The sequence below is a fragment of the Ptiloglossa arizonensis genome, chromosome 5, assembly GCF_051014685.1.
Source record: "Ptiloglossa arizonensis isolate GNS036 chromosome 5, iyPtiAriz1_principal, whole genome shotgun sequence".
Taxonomy (NCBI): Eukaryota; Metazoa; Arthropoda; class Insecta; order Hymenoptera; family Colletidae; genus Ptiloglossa; species Ptiloglossa arizonensis.
Genome location: NC_135052.1, coordinates 10210439 through 10224302, shown reverse-complemented (window position 1 = coordinate 10224302; position 13864 = coordinate 10210439). Strand labels below are relative to the sequence as shown.

General features: G+C 35.6%; 1 protein-coding gene across 2 annotated transcripts in view; it reads left to right on the top strand.

Moving 5' to 3' along the window:
• The first annotated feature begins 383 nt into the window (after window positions 1-383).
• LOC143146843 (RYamide receptor) overlaps window positions 384-13864 on the top strand; it is a 39287-nt gene continuing 25806 nt past the window's right edge. The window contains exon 1 of one of the 2 annotated variants that reach the window (XM_076311533.1): window positions 384-1097. In XM_076311533.1, coding sequence (XP_076167648.1) covers window positions 939-1097 — 159 coding nt within the window. In that variant the 5' untranslated portion in view covers window positions 384-938. The remainder of the gene's footprint in view (window positions 1098-13864) is intronic. The other variant, XM_076311532.1, reaches the window with a different exon arrangement.

Sequence of the window (13864 nt, the reverse complement as noted above, 5' to 3'; positions counted from 1 at the left end):
CCTGACCTTGACCCAATGGACGTTTCCTAAACGGACATCCTAAAAATAAAACAGGTTACTCGTGTAACCGCATCGTCAAGACGAACGTAACCGGTGCGCTTCTAATTTGCATAAATCATTGGCGAGTCTCCGGCTCCGTTCAATGAACATAACAATAATTTACCGTGAAGTTCGGGATCCGAGACCACCGTGGACGAAATATAAATGGAATATCGTGTTTACGACAGGGGTGCGCAGTAAGGGTGCGCATTTCTGTTCGCCGGTTGATCCTTCGAGCAAAGTTCGCAGTCTGCCGGTAGCCGCGCTTGATGAAACTTTATTCAGCGCGAGCCTCCTTCGTGAAAAAGTTACGATGCACGATATTCACCAGTGAACGAGCCTCCCCGTTGCACACTTCGCGCGACAAGATTGTTCGTTGGGTTCTTGCGCCGCGAGGAAACGAAATATTCCGCGTCATGTCTTTCGTACGGAGTTCAGAGCACGGAACAACGATGAACGGTGATCGATATTCAATTGTTAAACGTGCGTGACTAATCGAATCGTTAATATTAACGGCACGGTGAAAGGAGAATTTAAATACGCGCGAAATTATCCGACGAACGCCCTGTTAAAAGTTACCGATTATTTACACCGATAACAAACGTGGAAGTAAATATATGTATAATAATAATGATAATAATGGTAGCGTTTAACGACGTTTTTGATCGCAATACGCGTGAGTGACGGACCAACGGATCATTTAGTCGAGTTTTCGAGACTTGTTTACGCGAATCGATGCTCGATGCGTGTTAAATATGCAAACGTTAAATAGCGGGAATTTTTGAAAAGTTCGATAATGTAATGTCACGGTAGACGTAAATCTAATGTGAGAAACGGACCTGATTGTGGTATACGTTCTTAAGCACCGGTAACCTGCCCCAGAAAGTCAAAATAAACATATGTCACAGTACGAGCGATCGGCGCACGATGGAAACTGGCCCGGAACTGCTTTAAACGTATTTGCAAGCGACACCCCGGAATTTCAATCCGAAGACGAGAAAGCAGCGGATAACAAATACTCGAGAAGTAAGGTCGAGCAGCTTCATCGTCGCAACAAGGTGTGGAAAGTTATAAACTTTTCCCCTACTAGGCATCTTCTTCCTTAGAAACTCCCGTTGTTTCTTGTTGAAACTTCAAACCGAGACGCGTTATGCAACAGAATCGCACGAGTCTCGTGCAAATAATAAATGTAGTAACAATATACGACCGATGGGTACAATTCTCGTTCGTGTAACAATTTACTCGATCGAAGAGTTTTTTTTATTCAAATTATCATTAGACTGGTATTCTCTAAATTTATTATTCATCGATACGAGTAATACAATTTATTAATACACTTAAAAATACACCTTTGTTTTATCGCGTATTACTTGGCCCTTAATTATCCACTATAGGAAGATGTAATACGATCGTGTAATTTTTAGAGTTCGTGTAAAAGTTTGCGCTAAGTTTTTAGTCTTAAATGAAAATTTGTGTAAATAGTGCGCAATGTATATAGGGTAGAAGCAATCTTTGAGAGCGTATTCCACGCTATTAAAGACGAAGAAAGATCATATAGTCATGGGGTTCGGAAATTCTTTGTCTCGAAGATATAAAGACTGTTTATTTAGCCGGAACTTAGCAAGAATGCTCGTTAAGGTCGAAGTTGATGGTATTGTTAGTATCAATATTAAATTTATGAAATGCCTTCGACTTATTGTGTCGGTTCATTCGTACAATTGTATGCTGTAGAAAAATACACAATGTAATGTAAATTTACAGAAAATGAAAACGTAATCCGAAAATTGGGATTGAGAAGCAAAAATGAACGAATTCATTTATAATTTTAATTATGTTTACGCAGATGTGCTACGAATATCTCGTGCAATTAAACATTAATTTTAATTTATATTTTCGAGGATTAAAATTGGATACAAGTACGATTCGGATAGATATTTACTTTCCAACATGAGTTACCTCTTTTAGCTGTTTGTATATTCGAGTATTTTCTTCGTCGAAAAATACCGTGACGTACTCGGCTTTGTCAATTTTGTACAACAGATAATTTGGAAAATAATCCAATCTGAGACGTAAAAAATATGTACGTACCGTTACATTATTTTTCTTCGGTTAAAAGTACACAATAATAATATTTACTATCGCATCTGTCATCGTGACGTGAGCTTACGTCGTAGTGAATACAAAAATTATCAATCTCTGTCTAAGCTTCTCTAAGCGAAGACGGTGTCTAGGAAGTTGGCAATTTATTTTAACATCGACTGGGCAGATATCCACTACATACACTTTCGGACGTGATAATGGAAACTCTAAGGAAGCTTAGAAACTTTATCGAGGAACCTTCCCTCGAAGACGATGTCCTGTCATCGTCGACTTGAGACAAACTAGACCTGGTTCAATTAACCAGAGACAACAACAAACGAACTCCATCATCTAGGATCGAAATGGAAAAAAATTTACGTACGTCGATGAACTGCATTAAAAGTGCAACACGATTCTCGTTGGATAGCGAGTATCGAATCGATACAAATTTTCTTACAATTTTACTGTTAATCTGAAATTTCCACTATTGAATATTTTTCATTGGATCGAGCGATAATTAATGCAAGACGAGACGTAGTAAGTTTCGGTAACAATTATCGGTTGACGCACTAATTTTCGTACAGTACGTGAGCTCGCATTATTATGTGGGGGACTTCCTAGTTGGATCTTCTTTCCACTTAACCCTTCCGCTTATTAAATGATAATAATTACGTAAACAAGTATAGTTTATTCGCAACGGGACACCATCACATTTTAACCGTATTATTTAGAAGTTTTTTTATTGATAATTATAGTGGAGAACGACGAGCAGAACTAATTGCACAGCTTGCAGGTTCTCTCGATTCAAATTATTTACGAGAAGACTCGAGACTCTCGTCGACGATGATATCTTGCAGTGCAAGATTTCCGAAATCGTGTTTCCGCTTTGCGTGACAAACTTCGAAATCCTCCGGAAGTATTTTGAATATGTTCGACGATCTATGAGGGAATTCCGACATGAAATGTACTTGTCACAGAAGAAAATCGTTTTCAGCAATTTCTTAAAAGTAACAAATAGACCGAATATGTTTATACCTCGAGAGAGTAACGTTCCTGGATCGATATTTGTACAATATTTTTTCATTCTCATGATTATTATACGCTTTTAAAATAACCGGTTTCAGTTGTACGTTGTATACGCAAATGTATTAACAGAATGTTTAACAGCACGGATAATTAAGAGTTAAACGCATTTTATTTTTCCACGTACATATTTCATGCGTACGATTACTATGAAAAAGTCACGTCACTTGTAGTTAGTTTAATTTTACCCATATTTTCATATTAAATGGAAACTGGAATAATTTGAACTCGCTGGTCCCTTAATATTTGAATAATCGTTCATATGAATAATGAATACATAATATGAATAATATGAATAAGGAACAAACATGTTTCAGTGTGATAAACTAAATGATAATGTGGTTGAATAATACCTAAACCTGTTATGTACATACTTGTGAATTATAACAAATACTTTAAGCGGGGACTAATAATTCGTACAAAAGATCGATTCTAAAATAAATTCAGGTTTGAACATCGTGTAGAACGCTGTCTAAGAAATGGACTGACATGCTTCTAAAACGTATAAAAAGTAATGTCTCTCGCTGAATTGATCGTCCATGCAATGCGATAGCAGAAACAGTAAAAACGATCTACAAAAAACACGAACCTTTATAGAAACGTATTTACTGTAATCATGAGTGACTTCTGCAATTATATAATTTATTTTATACAATATTAATTTATTCAATTTATATAATATAATTTAATTTTAAAATATAAATTATAGAATTGAAATGCAACTACTTTCTTTCATTTCTTTTATCAATGAATAAACGTGCCATAATAAATGTAAATTGCATCGAGTTGATTAACGACACACAAGTTAATGTATATTTATGTTATCGTTATTCACTATTGCTACAAGTTTATTAAATTTATGATATCGCAAATAATCGTGGTTTTGCATAAGGTACACTGCACGTGTTACTGACACGATGAAACTAGAGCATGGAAACGTCCAAATAAGCTGTACTAAAATATTTCGAAATTACTTTTATAAAATAATAACCGGCAGAACGTAATAAAACATTGCCAAAAAGTGTAAAAAATTGATATGCCGCTTTGATGAAGAGATAGAAGAATTACCAAATACGTATTGTGTCGTTATTCCAAATCGTTTGGAAAAAATGATAACATTTTACAGGGTAAATCCTATATTACAGTATAAATAAATACGAAAAACAAAATTTTATTTTTCACACTCAAAGAATTCATATTCCCATAGTTATTATTTGCACTTGAAGTATACAAATTTATTTTTTTTTTTTGTAGAAAATTTTGTTTTCGAAAAAAATAAAATTCAACAAGGCATTAAGTGGAAACGAGAGTACTCGATCAATTTTCAATTTAATGAATTTTGGTACAGATTACTAGTTCTAGACGTTTATCTTATTACTGGTTCAAACCACCAATATCACCGAGGATATCACAATGACACGAAACACTAACTGTGAATAAATAGAGAAATTTCACGAAAACGAAGTATCGCGCGAAAAGGTTTATTCTAGACTTTCCATTTATTTTTAGTCTAGGAGTCACCTAGTGACAGGTAAAAAGTACACGTTCCATTCACCCAGTATACCAAATACATTCGAATTCTCTAAATCCCAACTCGAAGGTATTTTCATTGTTTAATCGATACGTAGAAAATGAGTCACTAGAATAACGCAGAAACTGAAACTAATCAAAACGAATACGTTATAATATTTTTCGACGAAAAAAATATGGTTTAAATATATGATATAAAAATTTCAGTTTATTATTTTTTCTATCATAGAGAATAGTATCTGTATAATTTTTATACAGAAAACTGTAAGTAGACCTTGAAATGATACATCCATACATATATACACACATACGTTACAGTTTTAAAACATGCTTTTTCCGTAATTCGAAAATTCGTTAAAAATCCTACCAGATTACAACACGTTTCTACCTTTGCAAATTTGGTAAGCAGAAACATCTAATTAAGAGGACAAAGGGTTTTCGCGGGAAAAGGGAATTCACGGGGCGACAGAAATTACGTAAACAATAGAACCCCGGTACGAAAAATGTCATTGAATCGATCACGTTCTAACACACGGAGAATTACCGTGCGAGCGTATCGCAACGGCCACAAAGTTCCTAATAATAAAAACGAAGCTTCTGCCTTTGTTGTTTATAGTCGTGCATTTAAGAGACAATTCGCGAAGCTGTTGGTTCCGTTTGAAAGGTAAATTAAAGATATCGAGCCGGAGTTATACGATCTTAGAACCACCGTTCGACTCCACCCCCTTTTAACGAATATCGTAAAAGTGACAAGAACGGCCATTCGACGGTTTTTATCTGACGTTCCACGGTAAAATTTACGTTTTTGCGATTCCATTCCATCGTGACGTTGATTGCACCCGCGCGGATGTCAATTACTCAAGTAGTTAAAATAATTATGTGAAACGAATTAACCCTGGATACATTTTACCGATACAATTCTTATCTCGTATAAACGGTAACTATTTTTGCAAAATTCTTTCCGAGGTAAAAATTATTTAAAGTATATTGATTATCCGAACCCTCTTTAATAGAACGTTCGATAGAATTGTCAAAGTAAATGTACCAACACTGCGTAATATTTTCGTTACACGTGGATAAAGTTATTTATTGGACGAACACGCGAACAGATTTCAAAAACGTTATCTACTTAACATATTTACGATAACAGCGGTGTTTTCGAAACGCTTATTATCACCGGCGGTGATACAGATTTCTATTTTTAAAAATTAGTTTTCATTCTTCCAATATTTTCTGATCAAACAATACGACCGACCAACCGCACGAGTTACGTCACCCATTTGAATTTTCTCACAATATTAGTAGTAATATGTTTTTATTATACACAGAAATTCTAATTAAAAAGAATAAAGCAGAGAAGAAAGAACAGGTAAGATTATGATTAGTGGATTGTAATGTAAAAAGTGAATTTTGGGGAGACTTAAGTCTGCTATTAAAACTAATCTTGATCAATGCCAGTCGTATTTTTTCTTCTACAAAATATCTGCCTTCTCGGTATAAATTCCATCCTCTCTTGTACCGTGATTCTTTTGATCGATGGTACATTCCCCGAGAACAGGATAATGCTGACATTGAAAGTCAAATTTGGTGAACAACATTTTGAAAGTCATCCCGTTATATCAAGCGAATATTAAGTAAATCCGAACGTTTAATATAATATTTATTCCTTACTGCAACGAAAAACTCTCACTATTTCTTTTTAATCTACGTTTTGCAACACGTTGAGTCATATGTATAAACTTCTGCTGACGAGAGTGAAACAAGTTGCCTTGAATTAATCTAGGAATAATAATTACTTTCTTCGAGTCAAGTGACATTACTTTGGATGTCGAGACGATGAATTTTCTTATTTCAACTGGAATAGAAAATCGAGTAATTGAACGCGTAAACTTTTCGTTAATAAAAGCACGATAAGAGTTTTTCTCTCTCTCGAAAAAAAAACCATTTGACGCATTTATCAAAATTTCCCGTGCTTGGAATAATAAATGATCCATAGCAGCCATTATTCTTGGCTGGGCGAGAACAAACATTGTCCAGAGTCGAATGTAATTAGTCTGTTATGGGAAGAGTTTAGTCGTTTAAGTACCAGCGGCGTATAAAATTAGATAAATTTCTGAGATACTTTCGTCGGGGAAATAATTTTCTTGGTAAACTCGAGTCGCATGTTGAAATAATTTTTAGCTGGGTGCCATGTTCGCAGCTGTAAATGACGGCTTCTTCGTAGCTTTAAATCTCAAGTAAGGTGAAATTCTGTGCACACGTTGGCCGTATGCCACAATACCTGCAAAACGACGAACAATTTTCGCTCGTTGCAGCGATCGTTTTGCAATATTGCACTGTCGAGACCCAATATTTTCAATATTCGGGAATAACAAACGATTTTCCCTGTTCTTTATCGGATCGTTTGAGGAATTTCCGATTCCTAGAGCGATAAACGGAAACGGGGACTGTACATTGCATTTGAAACGTTTCAGAGTTTTTATTAATACGACAGTTGTATTATTTTTCGAAGCTTTCATTTATCGAACATCACTAGTCAGTTTGTTAAAGTTTTTACAGTAATAAAATCTCACTGCTGCAAGGTAAGGTTGCCTAAGTTGAATCAACCCAATGCGAACCGTTGTAAAAATATCTGTTTTTATGAAAAAAATATCAAAATTACGTTTTACATGAACAACGTGCGATTCAAGTATTTACTATAAATTTTACTTTTTCTTTTTTCTTTATTTCGTTTTTCTGTTCTTTAGTTGAAGCAGTGGATGGAAACATTGTGTCATTTGTGGCGAGGAATTTTCAGAGGAGGCGATACAATTTACGAAGTGCAAAATATAGTTACGCGCAAACGTTTCGGCCAAAGTAAAGAAATATTATTTTTAATAGTTGTAATTCAGTCGTCACTGTTTAATTTATAATATATTATTATGGACATTCGCGTGCCAATTTCAAACACGTTCAATTTAGGAAACCAATGATTCGATTTAAGAAACTGATATTAACTAGAAAGAAAATAGAAGAAAAATCTAGATATTAACTAGAAGAAAAATATCAAATTTCCATGTGGTCGGAAGCAATCAAGCTTACCTTACATCATTTGGATAGAAAGTATAACTAAAAATATTTCGGAAAGAAAGAAAGGTACGACGAAGGATATCTTTACGCGAAATATTTAAATAAATCGTTTCGAGCGTAAATAGAACGAACGGTAAAGACACTCGGGGTAAAATCTTTTTTTCAAGTAATTCCTTTTTCCTCGAAGCTCCCGTGTATCGTTTTTTTTCTTTCGTTATTCTTTGACCGGTCGCTCGAATAGTCTAGCGTTGCCCACATATCTCTCGCACGCCCCCGCATTCCCATATTTAAACAGGATGGGTAAAAACGGATGACATAACCTGGCGTATGGTGATTCCTTGTGCATAAATCGATGGAAAATGTTGAATAAAATTGCCTGTTACGAGTCTCCGTTTTCAAGGAAAACGATATCGAAAATTCATCGGTTATCACGCAGGATTTAGCGAGACTGCTTTACCGTGTCTATCCATTACTCGCTACTTTCCACTTGTGTACGCGTTCACAAACATCGACGATAATACGCCAGTGTATTCGTTTTAACCGATACTGATTAGTGAACAAATTATAAAATCGATGCTAAACGGATAACACGTTTGACGATGCATTTTCCATTCACTCGCAAAGAGACCAACCGGACCGTGCGACCAGCTCATCGATGCTGGGAAAATTTCGACATTTTCACTGCATCGTTGTACATAACGTTTCTATATACTTCTCGACGCGGTACAATACCACCGTAAAACCCGATCTTGGCGAGTCAGCTCCAATAAAAGCGCGGTCGGTTCTAAGAATTGCTCCCTTTAATTAACAAAACCATTCCACGCGCTTTGTTCCGAAAGAAAAGTCGTTTTTCCCCTTTCTCGTATACGAGGAAATTGAAAGACCAATAGCCTTCGAAAAAGCCCTAAATATTCGTAATCGTGCTGCAATCGTCGTGGAAAATCTATCTCGTTAATTCTAAAAGGAACACGATCGCGAGGAGTAGACGACAATCCCGTTTCGAACATTAGCGACCAATTGTTATTCGATCGTTTGAAGATTCGAGTTTTCAATTTCCAGTAAACGTTATCGCGAGACCACCGATTTCGCCGGTATTTCGAAGCCATCCCAAATTAAGTTGACGATTGACGGATGAGAACGGTCGATCCTGGACTCGGCCAACCCCCATAGGATTTCTTCAAAAATCCACGCGGTTGGCTCGCGACGATGCTTCGAAACGTCAACGCGAGTGGAAACAGTGAGTAATGGACAGACACGGTGGCCAAGTTCTATCCAATCGCGTCGTACTTTCAAACTTGATTTTCCCAGAAACGAAGACATTTGTATCGAGACACTTCGTTCTGTATTCTGCTCTGCATTTTCGATTTATCCATGCAGAAGAAATCATCTCATGTCAGGTCATACCTCTCACCCTTACCTGGTCTCTATGTCATAACATTTCCCCGAGGAACACCCACAACCGGAGTCACAATTTATTTTATGCCTTTAGAAACCAACTATATACCGTGCTCTATATTTTTGAGTAAGGTATAAACAATATATTTCCCGAGCGTACGTTCGGTGGAAAAAAAATAAAGATTCGACGCAATTATTCCCCCCTTCGTTCCTGGACAATTCGGTTCGTAAACACACTTTGAAGTTTTATACCTTTCGAGTGTTTTATACTTCTTGCCGGTTGTTTTTGTTAATATATCGATCCGATGCTAGGTCCGTAGTTCGATTACACGCGTCCCAATACTGTACAGGTTAGACATTTTAGAAAATTGTTGCTGCACGATATATAGAATAATTTTGAAATTTGGTTAATCGTAACGAGTGACGACAAAATCGTGATTTCGAATGTATTGCTAAAAACGCGTTATATAATATTTAGTCTGTGATTTCCTTAAACATATTTCACGGAAGATCGCGTGTAGCGTGAAATTGTTATGGTAGGCATTACGTAGACCATTTGTCTACCGATTGATTAGAATTGCGTGGGTTTGATCCAAATTTAGTTTGATAAATAACATCGAATCACGCGTTCTTTGACGCAAACTATTTATCCGTTACATCGGACCGTGAATAAAAATTTGTTTGACATTACGAACATATGTATTATATTTGAGAGAGTTTAGAAAATTAATAATTTTCAACGAGTCTTCGTTTCTGCGATCGTTTCGAGTATTTCCTCATTCGCAGAAAAATTGCACCTTTGTTTTCAGTCGACTAAAAAATTTATAAAGAAACGAAAATACATCCCGTTAAAGGAATGAAACCATTGAATCGCGGTGTACATTTTTTCGAACTTTATAACACAAACAACATTTCAACCTCCGTTATTCCGCGTTATTCGTTACGAAGACGGAAATGGACAAAGCTATTATCCGTTTCTTTAAAAGTTTCGCATACTACTTTTTGTTTGGAGAACTGTCACGCGCAGTAATACATACGAAAAACTAATATTTATTATCGAATATTTTCAACATGTCCTCGATCTGCGTATTGTATACGAAATATTTTTGTTAACGATTAAATTCGTTATTAAATTTCTCCCTCTTTTAAAATACTTTAAAATTGACAATGAAATTAATTTGGTGATCTTTCACCAAAAAATATAGCGAAATTGTGGAATAACATTTTCGGTACTATTAATTTTAAAAATTCGTGAAACACGCCTACTATTGAACATGTTACCGAACAATTTCACTTGTGTTTGTAAACCATTTACGGTAAAATGGTATTATACGTGTTCATTGATCTAATTGAAAATTCTAACAATTCAAGTTTTCATCAATTTACTTTTCCACAGAGATGCACATCCTGTGTCTTATTCTTAAGTACACCGTTAACAACGCAATGTAAAAAATGATATTCGTTTGAGTCTCGCAATACCAAAGATTTAGCGAGAATGTTTCATTACCGGAAAAACCACACTGCACAGAGAAATATTTCGAAGGAAAATTCCATTATTTTTATCGTACAGCGAGAATTAAACACGATGCACCGCACGTGTTGCTGGTCCGAAGTTCTTTGAATGATTTCCGCTTTGTTTACTCACCTCGGCTGTACACATTCATCGTTCAGATTGTGCCAAGAATGATGTTATAGTTTCTAAGCATTGGTAAATATCGATCGTTTATTGTGCACCCCGCCGCAGTGTAATTTAGTAGCACGCGATATCTCGATTGTTATGGTTGTACGTTAATGCCCGTCACGTTGTCGAAGTTTACACACTGACCACGCTAATAATGCACCATTTAAAATTCACGACTCACCTCTAATATGCTTGAAATCTATCACGTATGTACATTTGTTTCTTTCTTGAATAGGCTTGATTAATTTATACAGAACTTGCAGAAAAGCTCGGGTACAAAGTATCGCAAATTGCTTTGCTTGACATCACTGATTAACATTGTTTAATATCCTTTCAAATTCTTCCCTCGGAAAAGATATTTTGAACTACGAGTAAATACAGTACTGTAAAATTTTGTACATCTTTTTCAATAGTATCGAAATTAAACGATGAGACTCATAAAAAGACTCCGATACATAATTCTATAAAAAGAAGGAACAACCATACTTTTCAACCTCTCTTTCGTAAATTACATATTTTTAAAAAATTTGTTTGAATATTTTTAAAACCTAAGCACTTGAAAATGATAAAATAAGTTTGTAGGAACATATGTTCCACTCGATCTAATTCCCAAGTCATACTGTGCTCTAGGAACCAATGTCTACCTCGTAAAGGGTGTTTAGAATGACCACCTGGTATCTCGATGAAAGTCTATGAACGTTTGCATCTAGGTGTTGCTGCAATTGTCCAGAAATCTCGTTCGATTTACCGACGATATATTTCGATATTCTCGATTTCGTTCGTTTCGTTATTTTATACGAATAATTATCAAAATATGCGAAACGTCGCGTCTACGGACGTGAAAATTCAGTTTACTGCGTTCGCGAGTTTAAACTTGGTCAGGAAGCAACAGATGAAACTCGAAATATATGTCAAGCGTCTAGAGAAGGTGCTTTTAACGATCGCTGAGCACGGTTTCTGGATCACAAATCTTCAATGTGAAGTTGGAAAACCGAAGATGATACGTCTGTGGAATGATTTTGATCGATAAAGTTTTTTCCACGAAAAGAGATCAATAATAATGAACCAGGAAAAAGATGACGAGAGATCGGGCAACATCGGGAACACCGACCGAGAATTATTTTCACGCGATTGGAAAGACGAGAAAATTTATCGATTCGTCGAAATAAGAACGAAGGCATTGATGAATCGTATCAATTGTACTTGTGATGAGGAATGGATCTTTTGGAACAATATACGACGGCCGTATCAGGGGTTATCGGTCGATAAATCATAATTAGAAGAAAGATTCCTCTTATTTTTTCGACGTTACAAGAAATAAACAATTCCAAGTTATCCAACTAATAGATCGTCGAAAAGTTTATCGAACGTATTACCTGGCTTTATCGGTCCGAACTGAATTTGAGGGAAAGTATATTCACGATTTGTGTAAGTGTTGAAAAAAGGTTTGACGAACGAAACGACTTAGGGGCGCTAGATCTGATATCTTTATCGTTACTTGGTACTGACGATCGTTAATGTTCCGCCTTCGCATCCGAGTAATATGAAACAATGTACACGCGCGCGGCAATTTATTCGAATATCTAAATCTTTCCGCTAGTTTGTAATTTCACGTCAAGTTCGATATAAAATTTCTTTGTACGTCATTCTATAACTTGGACTTTTTTTGATCAGTACTATTAGTAGTATATCCTGGACAAATTTAGTTCCATGATTTATGGGAACTCTGTACATCGTTAATATATCTGTGCATACGTATTATATAATCGATGCAGGTGAACGAAGGTGGTAATATTAAAATTGAGAAATTCTGTGTAGCTATTTACCCATACGTTATTCATTAAAATTCACCCCTGTTGACGAGCATACTTCGGAAGAGTGAGTATCGAACTTTCGTATTATTAATTCAAGCGAGCGTTCGTTTTTTGAGAAAAGTAAAACTGGATCGATACTCTAATTACAGTTTTCAAAAAGACTGCAGAACATTTGAACGATAATTTTGCCTTCGTATTTGTACAGCTTCGTGGAAGACTTATAGAAAATGTGAAAGGAAAAATGGAAATACCTTACTATAACTTTGTTAAATGACAGAAGTAAAAGGGCACACAATTAACACTAAAAATAGCATTCTTTTCGCGTACCGAAAGTAACGAGGATATAGAAGTGAGAAACACCGAGAACTTTTCAGAAATTTAGATTCGATACGGCAAGCACAACCACAAATTCACGTACGCAAAAGTTTGGAAATGGAGGACTCTGCTCGAGAAACACGCAAACATATCGCTAACGAGAGCGCTTAAAATGCTTCGCTACCTAGGCAGTAGTGCACAAATCCTTTCGGAAAGGTTTCCCCGGAACGAAATTTATACGATTGTTAAAGAGAAACTATATCAAATAGGAAATACAAAGAAGACGATGCCGCAAGTGACAATAAATCAAACTCCTTTTGCGGAATAAAAGCTTAGTATCAAATAGTGCCAGTTGATTATTTAAAAACACGGGCTACCATAATTATACGTTCAAATATACAATAATGTAGCTAAAATTTGTTTAAACTTCCATTGTTTAAATGTCATCGCAGATGTTGATATTTTAAAGCGGAGTTCTGATATTTTCCTTCATTTTGAAACATTCTCCATTTTCGATTTAAAAGAAAATCGTACAACATGCCGGTACCACTGAAATACATTACGTACTTCTTAATATTAAGAATACGCTTCAAGAATTCCTTTAAAATTCAAATTTTATTTAAAATTAAATATAGTAAGTGCTTCGTCACTAATATTAAATCGTAAGAAATCTTCTGTTATTGCATCGTCATTGTTGCTCGTATACCCCCGATTTAAAACTACAGATAGCATCCTAATGATAACTCTGGTTGTTGATTATTATTTCTACATCGTGTTGTTCATTGTAATCACCAATAATTACATTTCGTTCAATCATTCATTGGACATTATTATCATCATTGACATTATTATCGGATAA